Consider the following 25080-nt stretch of genomic DNA (forward strand, 5'->3'; position numbering starts at 1 on the left):
CTGGTTCATTCTCCCCATGTCTGTAACAGGAAAGCCAGGAGCCCAGGTTCTCACATTGGTGGCAGGGGCTGAAGCATTTTGAACATCTGCTGATACTGCATTCCCAGGTGCAGTAGCAGGGAGCTGGTTTGGAAGCATAGCAGTTGGAACTAAAATCAGTGCTCATTTGCTCTGCTGGTGCTACAGCTGCGGCCTTGGTCTTGTTTTTCTAGATCTTTGTAGTATACTGTTATTTGATATGTTTATGATACCATAATATAGGCTTCTATTACTATAAATATGTCTCTTAATATTACTTTTGATATATTCCATAGTTTTGTTGTATTTTGATCTTCACTTGCTTAAAGAAATTTTAAAATTCCCATTGGATTTTTTCAATGATTTGCTGTCCAATAGCATTTGTTCTGTCTCTGTGTACTTGTGTGTATCCAGGTGTTTCTTTGGTATGTTTATTTCTAGTTTTATTCCATTGTGGTCAGAAAATAGACACTATATGATCCTTGAACAGAATGTGTTCAGACTAATTTTGTGGCCTAACATTCCTGGAGAATGTTCCATATGCTGTTATTTTTATTGGAAAGGCAGATGTACAGAGAGGAGAAGAGACAGAGAGGAAGATCTTCTGTCCAATGATTCACTCCCCAAGTGACCGCAACGGCCAGTCTGGGCTGATCTGAAGCCAGGAACTTGGAACTTCCTCCAGGTCTCCCATGCAGGTGCAGGGTCCCAAAGCCTTGGGCCATCCTCGACTGTTTTCCCAGGCCACAAGCAGGGAGTTGGATGGGAAGTGGAGCTGCTGGGATTAGAAGCAGCGCCCATATGGGATCCCGGGGCATGTTCAAAGCAAGGACTTTAGCCACTAGGCCATCACACCGGGCCCTGTTTGTTGATTTTTTTTTAAATTTTTATTTATTTGAAAGGCAGAGTTACAGAGAAAGAGGGAGAAAGGTTGCTATCTTCCATTCCCTAGTTTATTCCTTAAATGTCTGCAGTGGCTAGTGGAATGATTGAAACAGGATCCAGGAATCTCTCACATGGTTAGTACAGGGATCCAAGTACCTGGGCCATCCTCTGCTGCTTTACCAGTTGCACCAGCAGGGAGCTGAGTCAGAAAAGGAGCAGCCAGGACTTGATCATTATGTAGTGATCTTATCTTTTTTTTAATATTTATTTATTTTTCTTGGAAAGGCAGACATACAGAGAGGAGAAGAGACAGAGAGGAAGATCTTCCGCCCATTGATTCATTCCCAAGTGGCTGCAACAGCCAGAACTTAACTGATCCGAAGCCAGGAACTGGGGGCCTCTTCTGGATCTCCCACATGGGTGCAGGGTCCTCAGGCTTTGGATCATCCTCTACTGGCTCTCCAGGCCACAGGCAGGGAGCCGGATGGTAAACAGAGCTGCTGGGATTAGAACCAGAACCCAAATGAGATCCCGGCTCATGCAAAGCGGTAACTTTAGCACCTAGGCTACTGGGCCAGGCCCTGCCTTCTTTTTTATACTATGTCTCTATGCTGACATTTGCACATTTAAAAGATTGTTTCTGCTATGTTTAAAAGGTCACTTTCATGGTAGATTTTTTTTTCTGACCATGTGTCTTTGAGGATTGTTTTGGTAGACTAAATAGGCTATGGTTCCAATTGAGCAGTCTTCCTACAGCAGCTTCTGCAGCAGTTGATGGTAATTGTGTAGGGCGTATGAGCCTTTGTTCTCAAGTCTAGAGAGGCACACAGGTCCCAGCAGTGGCACATGATGTCTTGGCTAGTGCTAGGATGTTGGGGGCAAGGCCACCCTGCCGTAGTGAACATTTCCCTGTAGTACATGGCACTGTATGCTCTGGGATGCTGGGTTGGGATTGGGAAGCTGAGGTCCTTTACTCTGTGGGGTTCCGGGTAGGGAGTTATGCAGGAGCATCTGTGCTTTACAGCAGTATGATTGCTGACAGTTCTTTCCTTCTCACGATGGCATCACACTGTCAAAGCCAGTTCTGCGCACACAGAGCTGCTGTGCACACAGCAGACAGCCCTCTACAGGCTGCAAGCCTGTATCCGCTCTGCAGCTAGAACTGCTGTGTAGGACATCCGTGGAGGTGCCACTCTCCCTTCCCTTTCTCAGGCAATGAGGTTCCTTTTAGTTGCGGCCTCTGCCTAGGCTCCCCGTGTATCTTCACTTGCTTTAACTGTTTGGGCTTTTAAAGGCTATAAATGGATTGATTAAAAAAATCTTTCCATTTATTTTGGTTAGCTGATTTAACATTAAGATTTGAAACAACAGGGAAGAGGATCCATATACTTTGTCTTCAGAAATTTTTTTAAAAGATTTATTTATTTATTACAAAGTCAGATATACAGAGAGGAGGAGAGACAGAGAGGAGGATCTTCCGTCCGATGATTCACTCCCCAAGTGACCGCAACGGGCCGGTCCAAAGCCGGGAACCTGGAACCTCTTCCAGGGCTCCCGCGCGGGTGCAGGGTCCCAAAGCCTTGGGCCGTCCTCAACTGTTTTCCCAGGCCAGAAGCAGGGAGCTGGATGGGAAGTGGAGCTGCCGGGATTAGAACCGGTGCCCATATGGGATCCTGGTGCGTTCAAGGCGAGGACTTTAGCCGCTAGGCCACGCCGCCGGGCCCTGTCTTCAGAAATTTAAGTAGTTGATTGAGAAGACCCTTAAGATCAGGTGGCCATTGTTTTAAGGATTCCATGTGGAACAAGGAAAGCTTAGAACCAGACAGGAGACGGTCAGTGTGGATTCATATGTACTTTACTAGGTAGGACACAGAGATTAGTTACTCTTCACTGGGGAATGGAAGATTTCTCTGCACACCCCTCCTAAAACAGTTCTACACTTCAACTGTTGACATATGCCTTGCTAGAGTTATAAACCAGTTTAGACTATCCTAAAATCTTCCAAGTTCAGAATTATGCTTCAATGCTATAGACTGCTAAATACTAAAATGAGGATAGACACGAGACAGCTGAGTAGTACCCTATAGCCATTTTAAGGTATATAAAAGCTGGATGTATATAAACTAAAATCGAAATGTCAACGAAGTAGTCACAGGATGTGTTTACGAACTTGCATTTTTTAACATATTGGTTACTCAATACCATGACAACTAATTCCATAATGTTGTAAATTGTTGATGTTACGTTGGGGCTTTTAATTGATCGGGATGATATTTTGCCAGCTCTACCTTCAGACCAGAGATGGTCTCTCCAAGAAACCATTGAATGTATCTGGACAATTAGATGCTGGACTCTTTGCTTGGTATATGCTTGCAATGTAAGAATCTCAACTGAATTTGATCTGTAATACTGCCACAAGGTGGAGGAATCCACCAGGGCTGAAGGTCTGGGGAGGGGTTGGGGGAATCCCAGAGCCTATGAAACTGTCACATAATGCAATGTAATTAATAATAATAATAAAAAGGATTCCAAGTGGAACACAAGACATACATAAAGTGAGTCAAAGGATATAAGAATGTCTTTCATTTAATAAGCTTCCCAAATGTCATTTTATTTCATTATTAAGCAACTCTTTACATGTGTCTCAGGTGCAAAGGAGGGTCACAAAAGAAGGTATTTCTATTCTTTGGGAGATAAAGCTTTAATTACACTCGTTAAATCCTAGGGAAATGTTTGTGTCTCTCGAGTAATTGCATTAAGCTATTAAAAAATTAAGTGGCATTTTTCATTACATCAGAAATTAACAGACATGTATGTTCAACTGCTTAAAGTTTAAAAGGCTGAGCGGGGGGGAAACAGTTTAATTTTCCCCTCAAATTTCCTCAGTATTACATACATTAGTAATTACAGTTGTTTCATTTAGAGTATGTGGAAGTAGGGCAGGGGACCCAGAAGAGAAAAATCATCTTTGACCATAAAATGGCTTTTCCAGCCCAATGCAATGGCTCAATGGCTACATCTTCACTTTACAACTGCCATGATCCCAAATGGGCACTGGCTAAAGACCCAGCTGCTCCACTTCCCATCCAGCTCCCTGCTTGTGGCCTGGGAAAGCAGTCGAGGACGGCCCAAAGCCTTGGGACCCTGCACCTGCGTGGGAGACCCAGAAGGAGCTCCTAGCTCCTGGCTTCAGATCGGCTCAGCTTCAACCATTGCGGGCATTTGGGGAGTGAACCAGCAGATGGAAGATTTTTGTCTCTCCTTTCTATAAGTATGCCTATCCATTAACAATAAATTTGTAATAAACAAACAAACAAGCAAATAATGGTTTTACCCTGTCATCTACCTCAGCTAGAGGTTTTGCTTTTGATACAGCAGGGCCATTGCTGATAAATGACCATCTCTGAAGGATATTTCTACTAATGAGGCTCTTCCAAGAGCCTTCAGCTATACAAAGTAGCTCACTCTTTGGAACTTTGCAGACTTTTCTAATTCAACCCTTTCCTGCAAAAATGCACCAGTTGGAATAAACAACTACAAAACTGCTTAGGACAGCACTAGCAACAAACCAAATCAGAAGATAAATTAAATCTTGAACCTAGAGAGGTCTACTTAGTCTTAATTTATCATTGTTATGAATTCAAATCCAACACTGGAGTATCTGGATTAGTAGTTAATGAGGGAAAGAAACAAAAATTTTAATTTTTAAATTTTTTTTTAAAAAAACCAATGTTTTCGGGCCCGGCGGCGTGGTCTAGCGGCTGAGGTCCTCGCCTTGAAAGCCCCGGGATCCCATATGGGCGCCGGTTCTGATCCCGGCGGCTCCACTTCCCATCCAGCTCCCTGCTTGTGGCCTGGGAAAGCAGTTGAGGACGGCCCAATGCTTTGGGACACTGCACCCGCGTGGGAGACCCGGAAGAGGTTCCAAGGTTCCCGGCATCGGATCGGTGCGCACCGGCCCGTTGCGGCTCACTTGGGGAGTGAGTCATCGGACGGAGGATCTTCCTCTCTGTCTCTCCTCCTCTGTATATCTGGCTGTAATAAAAATGAATAAATCTTTTTTAAAAAAAAAAAAAAAACAATGTTTTCATGTTTTCTTCTGTTGCATATGCTATAGTGAACACTGGACCTCTTATAAGTACAACCAACAAAATTAAGGGTAATTTTCCTTAATATTATCAAAGTGTACACATTTTCAGTTTGATCAGTTAAATAAGTCATCTCACATGCACAAGATGAATATATCCTGTCAAAAGAATGAATGAAGTCTTCAGGAACTGCTATTTTAACATGTGCACATTATGTTAAATAGACAAAGAAATGGCTTGCTATTATAAAGTCTCATTAGTATTTATACAGAGTGTGGTATTTCAGAGCAGAAAATCTGGAAGAATATTTCAAACAATGGGTAGTTCATTCACCAAATTTGAAGATAATTTTTATAAATTACTTAAGTGATGCATGAATAAATTTATTTTAGAAAACTGATAGGTATAAAAGTGTGTACTCAGATGTTAATGCAGCTTTATTCACAATAACTTAAAACTTAAGATAAGCCAAATTCTTTTTTCTTGATGGCTGGATAGAGAAATAGTAGTATATTCCATACAAGGGACTAATAACTATTTAAAAACTACTTACACTTGCAATATGGATCTCAAAATCATTATGCTAGAGGAAGGACATAAACAAAAGACTACATATACACACAGATTATATGTGTGTGTGTGTGACTCATGTATATGAAATTTTGGATGGGGGTGCTGGTGCATCGATTCAACTGGCTGAATTCTCCACCTGCAAATGTGGCATCCCATAAGGGTGATAGTTCGTGTCCTGGCTGCTCTACTTTCCATCCAGCTCCCTGCCTACAGCCTGGGAAAGGAACAGAGGATGGGCTCAAGTCCTTGAGGCGTGCACCCACATCAGAGATGGCTTCAGATTGGCTCAGCTCTAGCCAATGCAGCCATTTAGGAGTGAACCAGTGGATGAAGATCTTCCTGTCTCTACCTCTGTAAAATCTGCCTTTCCAGTAAAAATAAATTTAATAATTTTTTGGAAATGGAAAACCTCAGTGAGAGCAGACCAGTGGTTAGCTGAGCACCAATGCGAGGGGAGAGGATGAGGTCAAGGCAGAATGTGGAAACTTTTGGGGTAATAAAATAGTTACGGTGATTATAATGGTCGCTGTGCTACTGTATACATTTGGCAATGTCCAACGTATACTTGAATTTTATTGCAGTAAATGACAGCTCAATAACGAGCACTTTTTAAAGTAAGCATTCGTGTCCCCCTGCACTGATTAATCACATAAACTACTAACTACCCCCTTCTTTAAGTGCACTGTACTTTAATTCTGCATTTACACTTAAACACAAGAAATCTTTTTATAACACTTCACATCCCTATTTGGCTTTTTTTTCCCACTCCGTGAACCTTGGAGATCTAAGCAGAATAGAATACTGTGTGTCCTTCAGTTCCTTGAAGTATCCCACAGAACAGGCGTCTCATTTCATCCAGTCATCCCCTTTACCACTCAGCTGCATTTACTGTCTGTGGCGTGCCTAGTCCAAGAAATACAATAGGCAATAAAAATGGACTTGTTTTCAGCCTTCCAGGTGCTTCCTACAAGGGGGAAGGGCTGGTCAACGGTAACAACTAACTGTGAACGCCTTAGGAGGGAAGCTGTGGGGCTGTAGGGTTGGGCTGTGGGGCGGTCTAGTCGGGAGGTCGAGGAGCGATTTTCCAAGGGAAAACATCTTGCAAACAGTTCTGAAATAGAGGAGAAGGAGGAGGATGGAGACACTGCCTGCAGTGGATGGGGGATACTGACATTTAGGGAGAAGTTGGGAATCCTTCCTAAAACATGCTTTTAAAAAGATCTCTTGTAACCAGAAAAACAGTAAGCCTAGAAATCATCTGAAAGCGAGGACGCTAGTTTCTCATTTCTTCCAGGAAAGATACATGAAATAGTCGCTCTGATACAATTAAAATGTCTTAGCCAGCGGCAATGTCTTGTTTTGTTCTTGACATACAATCGGGGTCCTCAAGGCCTGGGCTGGAGGTCGAACAGTCTCGCCTCCGCCGCCCTACTAGGCTGCCACCAACTCTCCGCCCGCACGACGCGCTTCTTTCTCGGGAAGGCAGGGCCTCCACTCGAGACAAACTTCTGGTCGCGTCTACGAACGTTGTCCATTTGTGTGTACTCTCCAACGTACAGAGCGTTCTAGAACAGGAGGTTGACAGGCGAGAAAGAAGCGACCTTCTTATCCCATAATACACCGCTCGCCCTCCCGGAAACGGGGACTACCGCCCCAGACAAGGCATTCATCCGGGTGGGAACTTCTCCCCTAAAGCCCGATTGGCAGGGACAGAGCGAGGCATTGTGGGGCCTCGCCGGTCTCCTCCTAGTGCGCATGTGCCCAGCAGCCTCGCCCGGCTCCTGGAGCCACGTCCCGGAGGCGGCGGCGGCGAGAGAAGCACGTCAGTGAAAGTGGGCCAATCCCTGGCGTGCGCAGGCGCAGTGGCTCTGGCAGCAACCGGAAGCGCAGGGGGATGGGGCGGCGGTGACGCGATTTTGTCCGCGTTGGAGGGGCCGGGCTGCTGCCGGAGCCGCCGCGGCCGCCGCGTGACGTGGCACAGCCCGAGACTTAGAGCCCGGAGCCGGAGCTGTCGCGCCAGTCGCCTAGCAGGTCCTTCCCTCGCCGGTGTCTGTCCCGGAGCTCCGTCCGACAGGCACGCCGGCCTGCGAGCCGTCCCTGCCGCCCTCTCTTTTTCTTCCTCGACTCTTTTTCTTGTCCTTTCTGGTTCACTTGGCCAGGAGGTTGAAAAGAAAGGCTCCAGGGACTCTCTCCGAACCCCTTCTGCTTCTGCCCAGAGCAAGTGCCCCTGCCGCCATGGGCCTCACCATCTCCTCTCTCTTCTCCCGCCTCTTCGGCAAGAAGCAGATGCGCATTTTGATGGGTGAGCGAGGCAGGGCCGCGGGCGGAGGCCAGGGCCTGGTGGGTGTCGGGGTTCGGGGCCGGAGGGAGGCTGGGTGTCTCGCTCGCTTTGTTTGTTTTATTTTGTCTGCTTTTTCTTCCCACCCCCCCTCCACCGGCCGTGGTGGGGGAGGGGTGGCGGGTCCAGGGTCGGAAAGAATGCTGAAAAGCGGGGCGGGGGGGAGAACAATGGAAGCGTAGAGTTAGCGGTCGTCTCCTCGGGATCTGTCGCCCGAGGAGACCGGGGACAGGGCCTAAGCAAGGTTTCCTCTTTCTGGGCTTGGCTTTCTTTGAATGCCGGACAAGGTTGGGCGGAGACTTGGGGGGCGGGGTGGAGCAGGGGGGTCGGGTGGGGGTGCGGGAGCCGAACCCTGGGAAGCCAGCACAGGTGAGGTCCTTTGTGAGGGTGCAGTGGGCTGGGCCCCTGGGCCCCGGGTGTGGGCCACGGCCGGGAGGGCGGCAGAGTGACCGCAGCCTGCCTCCTGCTTCCCGCTTGGTGTGCACACTGCACAGCCTGTCGGTGTGTGAGCCCGGAGCCGCCCGGGGCAGGAAGTGACCAGGCCCTGGGCGCCGGCCGGGCAGCACCCAGCTTTTCCCCAGCACTCACTGGGCTAACTTTGCCTCGCCTCGGAATCTCCGTATTCTTACTGATAAACTCGTTTCATGTAGACTCACTTTATTCTGTTTCTTTTTGTTACTGGAACTTTAGTGTCTGGTTTGTTATTTCCAACTCGTTTTTATCTAGCTGGCCTAAGGCTTTATGCAGAAAGGAACCTCCCCCGCCCCCAATTTTTTAAGCTTGATATGTTTTCAGCTATTTTAGAGTAGGCATGTTGAATGATAGCTACAAAGTTTTTGTTTGGAAATTCCTTTCGAAATAGAATTTGAAAGCTGCTTTTCGGGCGTCCTTCCTTGCCCAGCCCTGGGGAAGAGCTGTCAATTGGGTGATGTAGACGAACGCCCCCTGCCCCAGTACTGTGAGCAGCAGCGTGCATCACTAGTCCCCCAGGAATGCTCGGAGGAGCCCCTCTAGCTTTGAACTTAGATCCTTGTTGGTTCTGCTAGTGAATTTCAACCGTGGAATAAAATTAGATTTTTTTTTAAAAGACAGACATATTGTCAGTTTATTAACTGAGAGAGACGGTTGAGGTCGTGATATTTTAGAACTCTTCCACCAAACGGAAAGTTTTAGAAGCACAATGTGATGTTTCCAGGTATCTGAAAAGTAAGTGTGTATCCGTTTGGTTGTTTCACTTTCCCGTGAGCCTGTGAGTTCAGCTTGTTTCCAGTTGGTAGACAAGTTTTCTTGAATTTCACTGGGGTAAGATGTTTTTCAAAGTTTCGTAGATGGCCTTTGTGAAGAAGACGTGGATTATTTTTAGAAAGCAGGCATACTAAAGTGAGCTTTAAGTGGCTGGAAAGTGGCAGTCTGGAGAAGGGCCTGAAGGCACCTGGAGGACTTTGGACTGTGAGAGAGAAATTGTCAGCCAGTTCCTTAGAATAAGCAGGACGCAGTTATGTTTCTGAAAGGTGCCGCTGATCTGTCTCTGTATTTACAAGACTGTGACTGGGGTGCTGCAGGGAAGAAAGGCAGCTCCCCTGTGAGCACTCCCCTCTATTTACTGATGAGGGGACTTATCCTTCCCCTCACCCCAAAAAATCCCTGAAGAAAACAGAAACATTTGGAGTTTTCTGCATTTGTACAGAGGTGGAAGCCATGGTCTGGGATTATTCAATTTATGTCAAATGTTTTACTACTCAGGTTTAGCTCTTGTTTTACACTTTAATTTTTTCGATAATCAGTTTTTCTTGGAGGGTCCACTGTTGTGGAGGTAACTCATTAAAGGAGGTATAAACAGGTGAAGGATATGAGCTCCAACAGGGAAAATGATCTGGGAGCTTGCTGGTTTCTAGATTTTTCTCTCTGACCCTATGAATAATGAGCAGCAGAACTCATTCATAGAATGAACACTTTTTAAGGTATCTACCCCATGCAGGTGTTGGAATGATCAGTGAATAATGTCTTACAGACTGAATTTGTGAGTTTTTTTTTTTCCTTTATATAGCTTAGGTAAAATTCATACTCAATGGCTTTTTCATACTTTACCATTTTAAAATAAATTAAGAGGTAGCTATTAGCTAATAATTGATTTGTAAAAGCACTATGGAGAAGTTTTAAGCTTAATTTCTATACAGCTGTTATTCCCAGAATTCAGTTTTAAAAGGTATTTGAAGACCGATTTTTAACTGTAATTTAAAAATAAAAGTACAAGACCAAAGTTTTGATTGCTACAAGGGGTAGCAGGTCATGTGAATGATACTGAGTTTCAATTCAAGGACAGCCAGTTTCCACCTTAAATTTCTCCTCTAACCAGAGTTGGAAAATTGTATGTGGCTTCAGCACTGGCGGATCTCCATGTCTTAGTTTCTGATAAGGTGTAATTTTCATAAACAAAACCATAAGTTATATTTATGTTTAAAAATACCAAATTATTATGCAAAGAAATTACCTGTAATTTTTCTTTTTTTAAGATTTATTTATTTTTAAAGACCTGTTTTTATTGGAAAGGCAGATTTTCAGAGAGGAGAGACAGATCCTCCATCCTCTGGTTCACTCTCCAAATGGCTGCAACGGCCCGAGCTGAGCTGAGTTGATCCAAAGCCAAGAGCCAGGAGTTTCTTCCGGGTCTCCTACACAGGTGCAGGGTCCCAAGGCTTTGGGCCATCCTCGTTACTTTTCCAGGTCACAAATAGGGAGCTGGATGGGAAGAGGAGCAGCCAGGTCATGAACCAGTGCCCATATGGGATCTCAGTGCTCAGAGGTGAAGGACCAGCCAGTTGAGCCAACTTACTAGGCCAGAAATTACCCGTTCCAATCTCTTTGTTCTGAACTTCTGAATTCTTATTTGTGGAAAAGCTGAAAGTATGACTTTGTAAAAATTTGTCAATATTAAATCTATATTATTTATTTTGTTTCTCACTGTTTTGGGGGGGGGACACCAGAGTTGTTCAGGAGTTAGGGTCCCTTGCTTGTCAGTTTGAAAAATGTTACCAATATTTTGAGTGAGATTTCAAGCTGAAGGCTAGGGTTTTGTACTTTTTTAAAGCATACCTTGTTTATTTTAAAATTTTTCTGATTATAAAAATTCACTTTTATTAAATTCAGAAAACACATGAAATTATAATTATCTATCCTTCACTTTCACCCTTTTAAGAAGTTTTTGAAAAATCTCTGAAATGATAGTTGTGATACGTAGTTTTGTGCTTTTCTTTTTGAAGTAGCATAGTATAAGCATTTTCTCATGTCGGTTGCAAACTTAACTGCCAGTGTTTTCCAAAGGAGGGCCCTTCTGATACAGCTGTGTGACTTGGGAAGCTTTAGAAAGCCAGGCATCTGGTTTCGTGCTGATTGAAGTTGACAGGGACTTGCCTCCTTAAGAGCACTCGCCTGCAGTGTTAATATGACTGTGTAAGACATTGATTTGTTGCTGGTGGATTCATTAGTGGAAGTGCAGATGTTCCTGATGTGTTGGATAGAAGCAGAACCTGTTTACTGTTTGTGTACCTAGTAGCCTCAGTTTCAGCTTGGATGATCACAGCTCCGAAAAGGCAGATAAATTTTAAGATACAGTATGTCTGCTATAGAAACCCAAAGGCAGGATGCAATGTGTAAATACTATCTGACAAATTTGGCATCAGAACCAGGGGGTTTTTTGTTTTGCTTTTTTTTTTTTTTTTTTTTTAATAAAATGGCAGTTTTATGTACCATAAAATGTATCCATTTCTAGTGTATAGTTCAGTGCCTTTTAGAATGTTCACGAACTTCTATGACCATCACCACTGTAATTCCAAATTACTTTCTTCATCCCCCAAAACAACCTGTGTCCTTGAGCAGTTTCTCCAATTCTTGTCCCCATCTCTGGCATCTGGCATCTGTTTCTATTGGTCTGTTGTCAACATTTCATATAATGGAATATCATATCTGGGCTTTTTAAAGATTATTATTTTTTTGTTGCTGTTGGAAAGGCAGATTTACAGAGAAGGGAGACATAGAAAAAGATCTACATTCTCTGGTTCACTCCCCAAATGACTGCAGTGGCCAGAGCTAAGCCAATGCAAACCCAGGAGCCAGGAGCTTCTTCTGGATTTCCCACACAGATGCAGAGTCCAAGGTGTTGGACTGTCCTCCGCTGCTTTCCCAGGCCACAAGCAGAAGCTGGATGGAAAGCAGAGCAGCCATGACTGGAATCAGTACCTACATGAGATGCTGTGCTGGGAGGTGGAGGATTAGCCTGTTGAGCCAGCATGCTGGCCCCATATCTGGCTTTTTCACTTCCCATGACTTCAGAACTCCTATTATAGAATATTTATGTAACTTCTTTTTTTTTTTGACCAAATAATATTTTCTTTGTATTGGTGGAATGCTACATTTTGTTTATATTTCTTCAATTGATGGATATAAATTTTTTTAACTTTTAGGGTCGTTACTGTGTTTAACATTTTGAAGAATTGGCATACTGGTTTCCAAAGTATCCACATCATTTTATGGCCCTATGCATTATCCATAAGGGTTTTGTTTTCTGAAAACCTAGGTCTTTGAATACCTATTATACTTCTTTGATTTTGGGGACATTCCCTAACCTCAGATGCCCTCATCTTAAAAATGAAAGATTATAAAAGTTAAATTACAAAACTGTATGGGATCAATTGAGCATTATGCTTGGAACACAGTAATCACTCAGTTATAAATTATTTTAAAATTACTAGGACAGTATCTTTAAATCTTGCAGGAAATTTGGAAGGTGAAGGAAAACATGAAGAGGAATGATTGGTCTGGATTTTGGAGTAGTTTTGCTTGCTGTATTAGTGCTTTGGTTAGGTTCAGGTCTGAGAGAAATGAGTAATGATTCTAGTGTATCTTTGCATACAGTCACTTGTTTATGAGGCCGCGAGGAGGGGAGCATTGCTGGGCTGTACAGATTAGTTTTATCTCGGCTAGCTGAAAATTGGTTGAAGTTTCATTTTGTGGAAAAATCTCATTGCCAAATATTGCAACGTTAAGGAAATAAATGCTTAAATGACTAATGTGGCACTGAAGTGTTAGTACCAGCTGTGTCTTTTTGTGTGTGTGTGTGTGTGTGTGTGTGTGTGTGTGAGATTGATTTATTTTTATTGGAAGGGCAGATTTACAGAGCGAAGAGACAGAAAGATCTTCCATCTACCGGTTCACATCCCAAGTGGCCTCAACGGCTGGAGCGGAGCAGATCTGAAGCCAGGAACCTCTTTCAGGTCTCCTGTGTGGTTGCAGGGTCCCAAGGCTTTGGGCTGTCCTCTGCTGCTTTTCCAGGCTACAAGTAGGGAGCTGATGGGAAGTGGAGCAGCTGGGACACGAACTGGTGCCCATATGAGATCCTGGCACATGCAAAACGAGGACTTTAGTCTCTGGGCTACTGCTCCAAGCCCCAGCTGTGTCTTTTGAGTAAAGAAATATGCAATTAATCTTTAAAAAAAAAAGTTTTATTTATTTGAAAGAGGGAGAGAATCTTCCATCCACTGATTTGTTTCCCATATGGCAGCGTTTGCCAGGCTGAAGTCAGGATCCAGGAGCTTCATGCAGGCCTCCCATGTGGGGAATGGGGCCCAGATACGGACCATTTCTGCTGCTTTTCCAGACCATTAGCAGGGAGCTGAATTCAAAGTGGAACAGTCAGTATCTGAATCAGGGGCAGAAATGAGATGCCAGCCAGCATTGCAGGTGGTGGCTTTACCCACTACACCACAGCACCTGCCCCATAGAATGAGTTTAAATGATGATGTACATGCAGTTTGTGCTCTGAAAGCTTATGGTTGAGACAGTTCATAACAAGATGATTTTATGCGACAAGCAGAAACAAACCCAGAAAGGGAAATCTCTTAATTTGCTGGAAATGCTTGGTAGGGAGAGCTTGGTTAGCCTCTGTGTAGGTAGGTGTCAGGGATCCAGCTGCCTGCCATCAGCTGCTGCCTCCTGACCGTGTGCGCTAGCAGGAAGCCAGTCAGACCCTAATGAGATTTTATCATTATGTCTGATACCACACCCCATTCTTCTTCTTTTCTTTTTTTAACTTTTGGTTTGATTTTTATGCCTGGCTGTTCTTTCAGATATAACTGCAAAAGATACCTTCTCTTTGTCATTAAACTCTTGTTCTTTTTACCTAAAATGTTTGTGACTGTTTAAAAGACCTTCTGGTGGCATTGTAAACACTTCCTTTTTATAAAAAGACCTAAAAATGAATTATGTAAAATGCTTAAGGCCCTCAAGTAGTCATCTTCAAAAAGTTAGGAAATTTACTCAGTGAGTATTGTATTAAAATCTAGAGAATTTTTCCGTTTTTTGTTTTTTTTTTTTTAAGATTTATTTTATTTTTATTGGAAAGGCAGATACACAGAGAGGAGGAGAAACAGAGAGGAAGATCTTCCGTCCGATGATTCACTCCCCAAGTGAGCACAACGGCTGATGCTGAGCTGATCTGAAGGCAGGAGCCCGGAGCCTTTGCTGAGTTTCCCACACGGGTGCAGGGTCCCAAGGCTTTGGGTCGTCCTCCGACTGCTTTCCCAGGCTACAAGCAGGGAGCTGAATGGGAAGCAGGGCTGCTGGGATTAGAACTGGCGCCCATATGGGATCCCGGCTCCACAAGGATACTGCTCCAGGTGCTTCCCTCTTTTTCATTACTTTTTTTTTTTTTAAGTATTTATTAAAAGACAGAGTGACAGGGAAAGACAGAGATTCTTCTGTCTGCTGGTTTTCTGCCCTAATAGCTGGAGCCCATAGCTCAAACTGAGTTTCCTGCATGAGGGGCAGGTGTCCCAACACTAGGCTATGCTCTCCTGCTGGCCTCCTGCGTGCACGTGAGAAACCTAGAACAATCTCCTGGTTCCTGACTTTGGATCAGCTTAACTCTGGCTGCTATGGCCACTGGGGAGTAAGCCAGCAGGTGGAAGAGCTCTCTGCTTATTTCTCCTCTTTGCAAAATCTGCCTTTCAAATACTAATGAGTAAAAAAAATTCCCTCCCTTCTCCCAACAAGGATATTCTTCCCTTTTTGTCCTTCTACCTCAAATGAACTGGTTTTTAAGAGTTTAGACATCATTTATAACTGAGATAAATATGTTAGAACTGTTTTACACACAATGTAATGAGATTTAGGTATGTATTTTTGTGCATTTGGTGCTGAAATGGCTTTAGGTAACAGCAAAATTGGCTTCATATTCCTTACTAATATAAGGCATAGCCATGTGAATTTCCCATAGTCTCAAAGTCTTTTCCCCCAAATTTGCTCTGTAAATAAAGGGAAATTAAGATGATTTTTTAAATAAGATTTACTTATTTGAAAGAGTTACTGCAAGCAAAAATTGGCTGGTTCACTCCCCAAATGGTTGCAGTGACTGAGGCTGAGCCATGCAGAAGCCAGGAGCTTTTTTTGGGTGACTTGGGTTCAGGGCATTGGGCCATCCCATCCTGTTGCTTTAGCAGGTGCATTAACAGGGAGCTGGACCAGAAGTTGAACAGCTGGAACGCGAACCGGTGCCCTTATGGGATGTTGGCACTATTGCAGAAATTTAGCTTGTTAATGCCACTGTGCTTCCTCCCCCACCCAGTAATTGTTAGTCACACGTTTTAATCTGTTCTTGTTCAATTCTAAATTGGGTCTTTAGAACTGATGGTAGTTTTTATGTTGTCTGATCTAGTCCCTTTGTTTTGTGGCTAGTTTTTTTTTGGCCCTACCACGACCTATTTAAAGGTCGTGAGAGAGCCTGAATCTGCCCCTCTTTTCCTTTTTACAACTATACCATGTCTTTAGAAGTGGAAAGTAAAATGGAGAGACTTTTCTGTAGAAAATGTTGCCTGTGTAAGTTAGAAATGGAGTAGTTTCACTTGTGACTCATATTTGACCTTGTGAATAGACTTTAAACTTGTAAAATTATTTCTTTGTTTTTCATCCACATTTAACTCTATAATGTCTCTTCTAGTTGGATTGGATGCTGCTGGCAAGACGACCATTCTGTATAAACTGAAGTTAGGAGAGATAGTCACCACCATCCCTACCATTGGTAAGAAAGTTTACATATGATGTTAATTTATATCATGATGATACATACTAAAAAGAAATAGAATAAGTCTTCCTATTAAGCTTTTTTTATTGTCTTAGTAGGATTTGTTTTTTGAAGATTTATTTTCATTACGAAGTCAGATATACAGAGAGGAGGAGAGACAGAGAGGAAGATCTTCCGTCCGATGATTTACTCCCTAAATGACCACAATGGCCGGTGCTGCGCCGTTCCGAAGCTAGGAGCCAGGAATTTCTAGGTCTCCCGCATGGGTGCAGGGTCCCAAAGTCTTGGGCCGTCCTTGGCTGCTTTCCCAGGCCACAAGCAGGGAGCTGGATGGGAAGTGGGGCTGCTGGGATTAGAACCAGCGTCCATATGGGATCCCGGGGCGTTCAAGGTGAGGACTTTAGCTGCTAGGCCATGGCGCCGGGCCCTGTCTTAGTAGGATTTTAATGAAAGCTGTTCTATATAGACAGACTTCTTCAATAAAGGGATTTTTTTTCCTTAAGATGCTTTAATATGCACAGCAGTCATTTTTATTTTTGTTACAGGTTTTAATGTGGAAACAGTAGAATATAAGAACATTTGTTTCACTGTATGGGATGTTGGTGGTCAAGATAAAATTAGGCCTCTCTGGAGGCATTACTTCCAGAATACCCAGGTGAGAAGTACTATACAAGTTATTGTAATTTTATGGGATTCATGCTCTGAAGTTTAGATTAAATTACTGTTTACTTGGATGATGGTGTTATATGGTTTACCTTCTTTTTTTTTTTTAAGATTTATTTATTTTTATTACTAAGTCAGATATACAGAGAGGAGGAGAGACAGAGAAGAAGATCTTCCGTCCGATGGTTCACTCCCCAAGTGAACACAACGGCCAGTGCTGCGCCGATCTGAAGCCGGGAACCTGGAACCTCTTACAAGTCGCCCACAAGGGTGCAGTGTCCCAAAGCCTTGGGCCATCCTTGACTGCTTTCCCAGGCCACAAGCAGGGAGCTGGATGGGAAGTGGAGCCGCCGGGATTAGAACCGGCGCCCATATGGGATCCCGGGGCGTTCAAGACAAGGACGTTAGCCACTAGGCAACGCCGCTGGGCCCAAGATTCATATTCTTTGATTGATTCCCACTCATACTTTTGAAAGCTGTTACATGTGGTAGGAAATGACATACTCACCATATATTTTTGAAGTGGTGCATGTTGCCTCATCAGTAATCTTTTGGTTTCATTCTTTTTATTTTATTTTATTTTTATTAGAAAGGCAGATATACAGAGAGGAGGAGAGACAGAGAGGAAGATCTTCCGTGTATTGATTGAGTCCCCAAGCATTGTACTTTAATTAATTCATGGAAATAGAATTTAAAAAAAGATCTTATTTTAGTACAAAACTTTGTAATTCATCTATGTGGTAAATCTTCAGAAACTTTATGGAAATTTTTTTTGTGTGTTTGATATTTACATAATTGAACACATAGAACACAAAGGATAGAGGAAAGTCGGTAAGACCAGTTTCCTCGTTCTCTTCTTCCCATATCTTAAAAACATTTAGGAACTTCTAATTCCATCCATGTTGCAACTGATTCCATCCTTCTGCATGATTAAATAATATTTTACATATAAGTACATTTTATCCGTTATCAGTTGGTGGACCTTTCCGTTATTTCTGTTTCCTGGCTATTGTGAATACTACTGCAGTAAAAATGACTGCAGGTGTCTCTCTTCAAAGGATGAATTTTAGTTCATTGTAATTCTGTTAGAGAACTAAATCCAGTTAAATTTGAGGGACAGATGCTCCCACTGTTTCCCAAGTGCCTGCGATCAGCCCCAGCTAGGGCTGAGCTGGGAGTCAAGAAGTCAGTCTTTGAGGGTGAGAGGAACCCAGTCAGTGGAACCATCAGTGCTGCTGCAGAGACTGTTCAGCAGCAGGAAGCTGGAGTCAGAAGTGGAGTTGGATATTGAAGCCAGGCACTCTAGTATGGGAAGTATGCATTGTAACCACTAGACCAGTTACCTGCTTGCCTTACATTTTTTGGCCTATCCATGAGCTTAACTTTAACTCTAGGTTTGTTTCAAAATGTTTTTTAAGAACCTTGAGTTCTTGAGATTGGGCTCATACTTGACCTCTTTGGACTACTGTAGAGTTAAAAATGTTCCTTCCAAGGGGGCTCAGGCCTGTGAGGGAAAAGCTTTGTGTTACTTTGACATAATTACAGCTAAGCTGGCAGCTTGCTCCTGTGGTATTCCTAATGTTATTCTAGATTTAAAAAAAGAAAGTAATTGTATCCATTTAACTGTTTCTTTTATAATTAACAGTCCAAAGTACAGTGTTTATTATGTTAAATTCTTCCCTCATTGAATAATTCTGGTTATTTCACTGTTTTAAAGAAAATAAAAATTTGACTTTTTATATAACCTCATAGCAACTGGGCTTAATTTTAGAATCCTAGCTTTTGGTATTCTTGATTCTAGACTGCTCCATGAGGAGAAAATTAACTTAGTTTATTCTTAAAATAATTCTGTCTGTACTGTTATTTGACACAGCGTTGTTTACATTTTAAAATGATAAAAATGGAATATTGGTAGGCAAGACAAAGTTAGATCCTTTTAGAGGGATTACCCCTTCTGGAAGGAGGTTTCTAAAAAGAGGCTTTGGGGATAAGGGGAAGAGACAGGTTACCAGATATTGATGGGTCAGGTAATATAGTACATCCTTTCATGTCTCTGGTTCATCTTTACTAGGCTGGAGAAAATGGTGGTATTGTTTTATGTAATAGAAAGTTGGGATGTTTGGTTCGAAGGAAATGAATTTGGAACTTGACTTTAGCCTGAAATAAAGACTGGTACTTTTTGGTGAGTCCAGTACTGTGGTATTACTGACAAATAGAAACAAAGTAATACAGCATTTTTCTTTGTTCTCTCTGGATGTAATTTAGTTACTTATGTAAATAAATAATGACACAAGACAGTCCACAGTGTGTGACAAATGGTCATAATATATTTTATGGGCCAGGGTTTTCAGAAGAAAATACAAAACTACTCTGAAACATGTCGACCTCTGATCCTGCTCTGCAGCCCTTTGTATGGATTAGTGAATTCTTTCAGTAAATTCATGAATCTGTGTATCTTTGGATGATTCTTTTTATCCATACCTGGGCTGTGTTACCATTTATACCAATTTACATTTGACTGTGGAAGTAAAAATGGAGAGGGAAAGAGATTACATTTATTCTTGTTGGTATAGTTGAGAAAGTGATAGGTTGCTTAAGAGTAAGACTTAGGGAGCATTGGGCAGAATACAGATGGTTATCAGTTACAAAGACAGTTGGTAGGAATAAGAATTTTTTTCAGATTTGAAGAAGCTTTAAAACTAATAATTTTTTTTTAAGTATTAGAATCTTGGAATTTGAAATTGCTGTCATTTGTTTTGTTTTTGAGCAGAGATATTTTCTTCCTAATGCCTGTTCCTTGATACCTTTTTGCTGTTTCAAATTTAGTGTCCCCTTTTAACTGTTATAAGTTAGAGGAATGATTTTACAATTTTGCTACTGGTTCCTATTTAGTGTGTCATGTAAGTGTTATAATTTATTGAAATGGTTTTTCCCTAGGGTCTTATTTTTGTGGTGGATAGCAACGATCGTGAAAGGATCCAGGAAGGAGCAGAAGAGCTGCGGAAAATTGTAAGAATATACTTTAAATTTGCCATTTTTGAGATACATGTTGTGGTTGATGTTGGTATCTGTGGCTGGTATGTTTTAACTGTGGTTACACTGTACAAATGAGGAGCCAGAGGAACTTGCTGTTACATGTGAGTTCTTACAAATGCGCATAAAAGTCTGTAGCGCTTTTGTAGAAACATCTGGAGGAGCAACTACTTCAGTAAGTTGAGAAGGCACAGATCTTTAGAATGCTTCCTGCTTGATTTTGATGATGTTTTTCTGGCACGGGATCCTAATTTGGTCTAGTGACTTATTTTACAGGTGTAAAATTTGTTTGTTTTATTGGGAAGGCAGATTTCAGAGAAAGAGGAGACAAAGATCTTCCGGCCACTAATTCACTCCCCAAGTAGTTACAATGACCAGGGCTGAGCCAACCTGAAGCCAGGAACCAGGAGCTTCTTTGAGGTCTCCCATGTATAGGGTCCCATGGCGTTGGGCCATCTTCTATTGCTCTCCCAGGCCACAAGCACGGAGCTGGATGGGAAGTGGAGCAGCCAGGACATGAACCTGGTGCCCATATGGGATCCTGGCACATACAAAGCGAGGATTTAGCCACTAAGCCATTGCGCCAGGTCCACAGATGTAAAACATTAGTTTTTGGGGTTTTTTGTTGTTTTACCCCATTTTTTTAAAATCATGTTTTTGACAATCTTTGCATAGTTAATTAGGGCACAGAGGTTCAAGGGCTACAGGAAAGTGGGCAAGACTATTATTTCCACACATTTTTTTTCTATATCTGGGGTAAAAGGGGAGGTAAAGGAAGAAGCCCCATCCAGTCTCCCACCCATCCCAGGTCCCCAGTGTGGGGCATGCTCCGAGGGTCTTGCTCAAATGGTTTTGATAGTTCACCAGTTATGAATTACTATCAGTCTCGCCATTCCAAGCACGAAGAAATCTCTCCAGAATCCACTGGTTGACATAGTCCATTTTAGAGTCTCTTCCCTATTTTTCACTGCCAACATATGGCTGGGGTAGTTGATTGAGTTGTCCTGTCCTTTGTCTTGTCATGGTTAGGAATCTGAGTCTGGCAGTTCGATTGAGGGGATCCCTAAAGAAGATTTGTCTGAGGTGATTCCAGACCAGATTCTTGTGTGTACTTGCAAGTATAGGGCCCAGCACAGTCCATCACCCCGATCAGCTGGTGGTTGCAATTGCTGGGTCGGTTCTGTTTCCAGCCCCGACTTCCACTGGAACCAATGGGTGTTGCAGTTCTGCCTGGTTCTGCCCAGCACACACTCGGCCCTCACATTTGTTTTTAGTTTAGCCTTAAAAGCTAATCTAAAGTGTCTGTGGAAAATGAAATTCTGTGGTGGTGGTTTGTTTTGTGGTTCAAGAAAGTTGTTTTGTACAGATTAGGGAAACGATGTTTTCTTAGAGATACCTATATGAACAGGATTTTCATCAGATTGTTGGCTTTTTCTGCTTTATTTCTTTTTAGAAACTGAATAAAAACATCTGAGATGAAAGTTTATTTTGGTGCAGAAATGCACACATGCGGACTTCAAAAAGTACATAGAAAAATCAGCTTTCGAAACCATACATAGGTTTCAAAATTTTTTTGCATCAAAACAAATTTTCATTTGATTTTTCAAAAGTGTTTGCAAATTTTTTGCAGTGTCTTTATTGTTCCTTGCCTTTTTGCATTCTGTGGCCCTTGTTGATTGAATGCACATAGGGTGATATACTTTTGAAAGCAGTATTAACTTTCTTGACGTCATGATTATTGTTCTGGATTTACAATACCTGAACTTGATGTAGAGAAATTTGGCTAATGTTTAGTAACATTTGTAATGTTGGATTAAAGTTACATAGAGGAGGACAATATTTTACCTGGTTTGTTGCAGTGACTAGATTGTAGTGTGCTAGTTGGTAATGCCTTAGCTTCACTTGTTCCCAGCTTCAGGAAGATGAGCTTCAGGATGCAGTACTGCTGCTGTTTGCAAACAAGCAGGATTTGCCAAATGCTATGGCCATCAGTGAAATGACAGATAAACTAGGGCTTCAGTCTCTTCGCAACAGAACAGTAAGTATTTGGAGGTTGATACTAACATCCTATCAGTGTTAATTTTGATATCTTACATTTTTAAATGGTGATTTATTCCTTAAGGTTCCCAAGTTTAAATATTTTTGTTAGTTTGAGTTTTGTTAACTTTATCTTTAGTATTAAGAGGTAGAACATTATAGAATTGAAATCTCTAAATATTATTACTCTTAATTTCATTTGTTTACTTTTTAAAGGTTCATTTATTAATTTGAAAGAGTTACAGAGAGAGAAAGAGAGCGGTATCCCACACACTGATTTACTCCCCAAGTGGTTGAAATGGCCAGTTACACTGGTCCAAAGCCAGGAACTTCGTCTGGGTCTCCCACGTGGGTGGTAGGGTCCCAAGTACCCGGGCCATCTTGTGCTGCTTTCCTAGGACATGTGCAGGAAGCTGAATCAAAAGTGGAGCAGCTTGGACCAGAACTGGTTCCCACATGGGATGCTGGTGTTATGGACTTGGTGCTCTGTGCTGCATCACAACACCAGCTTCTGTTATTCTTAATTTTAACTTTGTGTCTTTTAAATAGTTAGAGCAAATGTTTTGTGATTTGTTTTTTCCACATGAAGTTTAGTATTTATTTAGTAGACGTAGTTAGTGCTCGCTTCGGCAGCACATACACTAAAATTGGAACGATGTAGTTGAGATGATAGTAGCTAGTACCTGTTTGCTTGTTAATATAAGCTCTTGGAGGGACCTCTAATAATGATTTTTAACAAGTTTAGTACCGTGCTTGCTATCTCAAATAGTATAGCATTTTAAATCAGTGATTGAGGTACTGACAACTGTTAGTGTCAGATATTTTGTGATGTTTTGTACTGATTGTCAATGAGTCAGGTATTGTCGTGTGCCTTGTTTGGGATGTCCCAGGCTGATTTTTAAAAATTATAAATAATTGACCTTTACCTTGGTGTGAAGGTATGAATTCAGGCCCTTTGCCGGCCTTCCAGGTTACTACTGATATTCAAATAGTGATTAGCAACATGGTATACATGTGGTCTTGCCACATTAAAGCAAACTTTCATTTTAAGACAAAAACAATTGATAAAATTGATAAAACAGTGCCTTTAGAACTTTTTTTAATTTAGAGATATTTATGAAACACAGAGTGAGTATCTTTTAAAAATAATCCAGAAAGTACAAAGAAAAATTCTGTTTAAGGCAATGACATGGTCAAAACATCTCTACCATTTTCAAGTAATAGACCAAATCAGCAAAAACATGCAGAAAACTTACCTCCTGTAGGAGTTCACATTCAGACTTACCAATAAATTTGTTTTCTAGCTTTTTTTCCCTTGATACTTTGTGATTTTTTATTTCTGCTCAGTTACTAGATATAAAATGTGTTTGCATGTAAAAAGGTGGAAGATTTTAGAATAACTGTGATTAAAGATAGTAAAATTATTTGAAAAGTTTGTTCCTAAAATAACAACAGACCCTGATTTTTAAAAAATTGCCTCTTCTGCTTAGTTTTGTGTGGAATAGGAAGGTCTTCAGATGAAGTAATAGAGAATTGAGTAAATCTTACATGAGTGGATAGAAAAACTACAACCTTGGAGAGAGCTTTGTGAGGAGCAAGATGTGTGAGAAACTCCTAAGGATAGCAAAATTTGATCTTTATAGGTGCAGATACTATTAAATGTGAAATATTCATTTGTGAGATAATACTTTTTAACATTACTTTCATTCTTGGGGTTTTACTTTTTTTTTCCTTTTTTCCTATTTATGATTACTATTGACTCCAGTAATGTTCTTGGGCATTTGGGGGGAAATGTTTAATTTCTTGATTAGGGAAATTTGAACACTGGTTTTATGTAGTCTCCTGTTAATTATTTTTTGTCCTCTCTTCACAGTGGTATGTTCAAGCCACTTGTGCTACACAAGGAACTGGTCTGTATGAAGGACTGGACTGGCTGTCAAATGAACTTTCCAAACGTTAAGCTGGATACTCTAACCACGGACATGTTTGATAGAATTGGTCTAGGCTTGTTACAACAAAATTAGTTTGCATCTTGGTTATTAAACAGTATCTGGAACTGGTTTGGGCAGAATAATACAGCATTTAAACTTACTTTGTTGCCAATTATTGTTTACCAAGTATAAGGTTGCTATTTAGCAATATGCTTGGAGTTTAAGAGATTTTTCTTGGGAAAAAAAGTGTCCTCTTTTAATTTTACTCCCTAAACCTAAATGCCTGGACATAGCTGTTGTGACACCTTTAAAGAAATCTGTTTTGAATGTTTCTTAAGCCCACAATGAATAATGTTTTAAAGTTACCCCTTGTTACTTTATTGAACCTTTATCATTCCTGGAACAGTCTGCTGATTTAAAAATGTAGCATTCCATTTGTATTTATTTCTATCCCTTGCCAAAAAGATTTTCTAATACTGCTTGTACCAGCCAGGGAAATGCTCCCAAAACACTATTCAGCTCTCTTGCACTGAGGAACTATTTTTTCCCCATTATTGACTCCTGGCTTCCGTCAGCCAAGCGTACCTTGGCAAGGTTTGGATTTGATCGATACTTAGTTCTATGCTGGTTGCAAAGAGTTCATAGTGAGCTGGTTTTTTGATATTCAGCAGATTGTCTTCCTTTCTATTTTATCTTTTTTATGTTGCATGTTGCTTTTGGTATCAGCCTGACTCTTTGCCCAGTATATGATAGTTCTGCTGATGTTTTATTGTTTATTGGTGAACATACTTTCAGTAAGAATTTTTGGAAAATTCATCAGATTCAATGAATACGTTTTCTTCATAACCCATTTGGAATTATTCCTAATAAAATGATAAAATAGATTATTGTGTATGTGTCCTTTTTGAGTCTTGAAGATACTTGAAGTAGGTTTCCTTGCATATTTTATAAAGTGGGAACTATATACTGCAAATCCCAGTTGGTTTACTAGTTGTTCAAATTGGAAGTGAAATGAGTTGTTACATATATAATACAATGGAGAACAATAGCAGAGATGTAGTTTTCTTTGATAGCTATTTGATGATGTAAGTTTCTAAAGTTCGGCCTGAAGGGAGAAAAATGTATAATGAAATATAAGTATATACTTAATTATATATGTTTATATGTATGTTTTTGTTTCTCAGCTAATATTCCACATTTTTTTCCAGAGCTGTTTACATGGCAAAAAGCATGGACTGTTAATGTTCCTACTCTTCTGCAGAGAACAAAGTTGACAATTTGTCATTTTAGCTTGATAAATTTGAGAACTTCCACAGAAAGCTGCATGTGACGTTCTTTTGTCCATGAGGGCATAAAGGTATACCCTACTGACTGCATTGTTAAAGATGCAACTTAAGCACAGTAACTTAGTTTCTGTCTATAGTATAATATTTTACAAAA

General features: G+C 41.5%; 1 protein-coding gene across 1 annotated transcript; it reads left to right on the forward strand.

Annotated features, from left to right (window-relative positions):
* The first annotated feature begins 7538 nt into the window (after positions 1-7538).
* Positions 7539-24524, forward strand: ARF4 (ADP ribosylation factor 4). Its single transcript, XM_004581563.3, has 6 exons — positions 7539-7866; positions 15893-15973; positions 16522-16631; positions 19577-19648; positions 21585-21710; positions 23583-24524. The coding sequence occupies exons 1-6, from the start codon at positions 7800-7802 to the stop codon at positions 23667-23669; spliced, it is 543 nt and encodes a 180-aa protein (XP_004581620.1). The 5' UTR covers positions 7539-7799; the 3' UTR covers positions 23670-24524.
* The last annotated feature ends 556 nt before the right edge of the window (positions 24525-25080 follow it).

The sequence above is a fragment of the Ochotona princeps genome, chromosome 21, assembly GCF_030435755.1.
Source record: "Ochotona princeps isolate mOchPri1 chromosome 21, mOchPri1.hap1, whole genome shotgun sequence".
Lineage (NCBI taxonomy): Eukaryota > Metazoa > Chordata > Mammalia > Lagomorpha > Ochotonidae > Ochotona > Ochotona princeps.

Bases quoted from the DNA above. Each gene is read 5' to 3' on its own strand.
- ARF4 (XM_004581563.3), top strand. From the start codon at position 7,800: ATGGGCCTCACCATCTCCTCTCTCTTCTCCCGCCTCTTCGGCAAGAAG. The intron at 16,632-19,576 runs GTGAGAAGTACT...GTTTTTCCCTAG, and splicing joins ATTACTTCCAGAATACCCAG to GGTCTTATTTTTGTGGTGGA. The intron at 19,649-21,584 runs GTAAGAATATAC...ACTTGTTCCCAG, and splicing joins CAGAAGAGCTGCGGAAAATT to CTTCAGGAAGATGAGCTTCA.